Source organism: Atta colombica, unplaced genomic scaffold (genome assembly GCF_001594045.1).
Source record: "Atta colombica isolate Treedump-2 unplaced genomic scaffold, Acol1.0 scaffold123, whole genome shotgun sequence".
Lineage (NCBI taxonomy): Eukaryota > Metazoa > Arthropoda > Insecta > Hymenoptera > Formicidae > Atta > Atta colombica.
In genome coordinates, this window is record NW_017259210.1 from 149,508 (window position 1) to 154,165 (window position 4,658).

The 4,658-nt window shown below is 45.7% G+C and overlaps 1 protein-coding gene across 2 annotated transcripts in view; it reads left to right on the top strand.

Annotated features, from left to right (window-relative positions):
- Window positions 1-4,148, top strand: part of LOC108694753 (forkhead box protein P1-like) — a 26,187-nt gene extending 22,039 nt beyond the window's left edge. For both annotated transcript variants that reach the window (XM_018204413.1, XM_018204412.1), the window contains exon 2: window positions 1,997-4,148. In XM_018204413.1, the coding sequence (XP_018059902.1) occupies window positions 2,017-3,435 (1,419 nt within the window). In that variant the 5' untranslated portion in view covers window positions 1,997-2,016 and the 3' untranslated portion in view covers window positions 3,436-4,148. The remainder of the gene's footprint in view (window positions 1-1,996) is intronic.
- The last annotated feature ends 510 nt before the right edge of the window (window positions 4,149-4,658 follow it).

Below are 4,658 nucleotides of genomic sequence, written 5' to 3' on the forward strand. Positions count from 1 at the left end.
TCGTAGTGAATCTTGAGTTTCCTACAGAATTATTTGGGTGATTCAAAATTATTTTCAAATTTGTATCTCTAGTTAAATTTTTAGATATTCAACAGAATCGTTCTTTTCATGCAGATACAGATCTGAAAATAATTTTTGTTAGATCATAAAATAATTATGTAGATCTTAAACACTTATACTGCTTTGTACTGCTTTTTGTAACTTAATGATAATGCTGTCGAAAGTTTTAACATTCTATAAGAAATTAACAACTTAAGTATTTACATTTTCAGATTTGTATTTTGTTACATTTTTAAACACTTCAGCAAAATCGTTCTTAAATCGTACAGTCAGCTTATCACTCCGTGATTTTTTCCGATCGACGACAATTTGTAATCTAAGAGGGAGAGAGGAAAGACACGCGCAGGAAAAAAAAGGACATTTTTCTTGTATCTTCGCAATCGTAATTAATACATTAACGCTAATAGCTTCGAGCCGCACCGGGACTTGTACAAGAAATATCGAAGGTCAGGCAAACGTACGTGTTTTCCGTCGTTGCGACGACGCGACATCCCGAACACGTGGAGCGGTAAACGCACGTGCGCGGTTGCGTAACCATTTCCGCCGGCCGTTCGGATTAAGACTTACGTTACGTACGATACGCGAAGGCGATGCGCCGCGTCGGCCGGAGTATTTTCATCTACGATCGCGAGTTAAAAATAAACGCGCGATCGCGCGAGGCGACGCGCTCGTTCCCACCTCGTGACTTCACTTCATCGCAAACCGATAATCATCGATGATGTGGACAACCTAATTATATGAGCTGGCGTCACGGTTATCCCTGTTGTCAAAATTTGAAGAATATTATTTCGAAGAAGCAGCCATTAATTGGCTGATTGACCGACAGACAACTTTATCTTCTTCTTTGACTTCTTTGAGTAAAATCGACGTAGATCATAAAAATCAAGGAGGTCCAGTTTTATAGAATATCGATCGTTGTGTAAGAATTAACGTAGGTATTTTTTTTCTTTCATTAAAAGACAGTTTGGAAGTGAAGCGAACGACTCGGGTTCACTGGCACCTTCGACCTTGACGAACGCGACCTTACTCAAGGCTGTTTTGCAACTTTGGACGAGAGAAGTGCGTCCGTTGGCAATGCGAGTGTTCCTCAATCTCTCAGAATTTTTTATCTTTAGTTATTCTCTCTCTCTCTCTCTCTCTCTCTCTCTCTCTCTCTCTCTCTCTCTCTCTCTTTCTCTATCGTCGTCAGAAATGGCTGCACAAATCAGCTTCGTCTTATTAAAACTGAGAAGAAATAGAAGGGATTCGATGAATAACAATTTTCCTTCTGATTTAGTCGAAAAGAGTTTATTTTCGAAGTAATTTGAAAATAATGGAAATTACACGCTTCCTTGAATCGCGGAAAATCCAGTCGACATTAAGATAATCAAATAATAATATGTCGATAGTAACGTAAAATGTAAATCTTTACAGAAATACTGAAAAAGAAAGTCATTCATTACTTGTTTTGATTATATTAAAAGTTCAACACTTTTAGTGCTTTAAATAACAAATGTAATAAATAAAAAATTACTGTTTTTCAATAATAAATTAGTATTGGATTTCTAAAAGAGAAGAAAGTGGAGCAGATAGAATTTTTTACGTTCCTTAGAAAAATTGTTTTCTATAGATAATTTTAAAGTTTTTTTCTAGTCCCTAATTTCCATTTTCAAACCTGAATCCAATGATAGTTTGGTAACAAGCCTTTCAATCAACAATGATAGCCTTCCCTTCTAATTGACATGCACAACGATACGTAACCAGTCCTCTCTCTTTCTCTTTCTCTCTCTCTTTCTCTGACATATGTATTATCATCGTTTGGCACACCATACAAGTTTCATCATTGCCACTAATAAACGCGTCGCGTACGCGAGTTGACCTACGAATTAAAAATCCCACGCGCGGCGATATCTCCATCTCGCTCGATTAACTGATCAACCGACCCTTTTCATTCCAGATGTACTAAGAAGACAAATTATGGTGGCAGAGTTTGTCTCCCGCCAAAGTGGATCGCCCATCAATGGTGAGACCGCGTGTCTGAACAGCAACATGCCGGCCACGCACACAATGGCCCATAGTGGTGGTCACGGTGCGCCCCACGGCGGGCCCCACGACGCCCACGGACCCCTCACGGTGCCCCTTACGCATCCCGGCCATCACGGCGGACCTCCATCTGCGATTCAGCAGCAACATCAGCACCAACCGCAACAGCAAGGACCACCGCAGCAACAGCAGCAGCAGCCCCAACCGCACCATCACCACCACCACCAAGCCCAGCAGCCGCAACCGCAGCAGCAGCAGCAGCAGCAGCAACAGCAGCAGCAGCAGCAGCAGCAGCATCTTCATCATGATGCGGCGCAGGTAACGACGCATCCCGAAAACTTCCCGTCCAATTTCGACCTACGAAAGGAGCTATTCTCACAGCGTAAGCAGCGCGAGTTCATCCCCGACAACAAGAAGGATGACAGCTACTGGGACCGTCGCAGACGCAACAACGAGGCTGCCAAGCGGTCACGTGAGAAGCGCCGTTTCAACGACATGGTCCTGGAGCAGCGGGTGATGGAGCTCAGCAAGGAGAACCATATCCTCAAGGCGCAGTTGGAGGCGATACGCGACAAGTTCGGCATCTGCGGTGAGTCCGTCATCAGCACCGAACACGTGTTGGCCGCGCTGCCCACGGAGCCGACGATCAGCGTGAAGCGTGCGAAGATACCTCCATCGGCGGCGCTTCTTTACGCGCGCACTCCCAGCCCGGTGCACACGTCGGTGATCCATCAGCCAGTGAGCGGTGCCCGTTCGCCCAGATCGCCAGCCCAGCTCTACGTTCCCGAGACGACCGCTTACCCGGAGACCGAGAGCTTCCAATATCCGTACTCGCACCCAGCGATGCACCACTTGGACACTACGAGCGCGCTGAACCTGTCGTCGCGCGGCCGCCGGGCGCAATCACCGTTCGAGCTGTCGTCCGGTAGCGGCGACGAGGCCGGTCCCCAGATGGTTGTAGGCTCTCAGAATAACCCGGCTGCCAACAACAGTCTGCCCCACAAACTCAGGCACAAGTCGCGCATCGGCGACAAAGACGCCGCGAGTGCTCTACTCGCGCTTCAGGGCATCAAGCAGGAACCTGGACCGCGAGCATCGCCACCTTGGGACGAGGGTTCCAGCGATGAGCGCGACTCCGGCATCTCATTGGGCGCCGAGTGGACCGGTCCGACTGTCACCACGGTTTCGGAGAGCGATCGAGAGGTGAAGATGAAGTTGGACCGCCTCGCGTCCGAGGTCGCATCTCTGCAATCGATATTCCGTCTTGGTAAGCCCGTCGCAACAGGGCCTGCGGCCGCGGCGGCAGATGGCCTGGTGACGGGTCACTCCGCTGCCACAGTCAGCGGACCGTGAAGGACATGATTCCCCTTTTTCTGCGGGTCACTGCGAGTCCTCCTCCCCTGGCCGGATGCCGAGGTTCCTGGGAATTGGACGTGGATCCCGTCGTCTGGAGGACGCGTGGGAAGGATAACGGAGCCTTGGACCATCGAGTTTAATCACTGAGCCGGACATCGTGTTCGCAATCGAGCGTAAAGGATTCTATAAATTCACGCGATTATTTAAAGGATGAAGAGCGTGCGAAGTTAGCTTTCACGGTGCCGGTGCAACGGGAGCAGATCCGTAGCGGTCGCTTTGAAATAAAATAGAATACTCGCGAGTCTCTCGTGAATGATTTGCGATTACCGATCTCGCTATCTGATCTGCTCGTTGCATGAAGGTTATCGATAATTGGAAGACGCAACAAGACGCTCCCGTCTCGCTGCGTCCACGGAAAACTTTAATTCTTCAACCCGTTGATTATACCTCTGAGGGTTCCTCTTCGATGAAACTTATAACTTATTGTGATACGCGAGAGACCGTTTAAATGCCGTTTTGAAAACGAGTTCTGCCTTTAGGTAGACTCGACAGCTACCGGTCGAAGGGTTAAAGGCGTTCTCCACACGGAAAGAACGATTTTATTGGAGCGAATTTTTATTAAAAAATTTAGCATTCTATAGTAATCATTTTGATCATCCTACACAGAAAAAAATATTCCAAATTTTTACAAATCATTTGTTTGAATAGCACCAACAAAATATTTATTAAATATAAAGATATATTTATTTATGATACAAGAACCATTTGATTTGACTAAATAATCTTTTTTTATTGATTAAATGTTTATTTACCGTAAGTAAATGTTCAGTTGGCACTATTTAAATAAATATATATTAAAATTTATAGTACATTTTTCTCAGTATACATGATTAATTTAATAGTTCAACAAAATGATTTTCAGATCTATATTTAGCTAAACTTTTAGATCCTTCAGTGAAACTATTCTTTCTTGGGTTCCGAAGCAAAGTGGAGTTAGGAGTTAAGAGCCGATGCGATACCTTGTAGCGCTATAAGTTACATTATAAGACTCCCGTAGGTTAATCGTTCTTCTATTATTACCATTATCGTTAACTAGAGAGCTTTGCCGATTCGGGCAGACGTATCGCGACGAGTTGGGCCGAGCGTAATCGGCGCGATCAGATGAACGAAGGCACCGCGATCTGTATTAAACGGAGCGTTATTACACGCGAGTTTTCTCC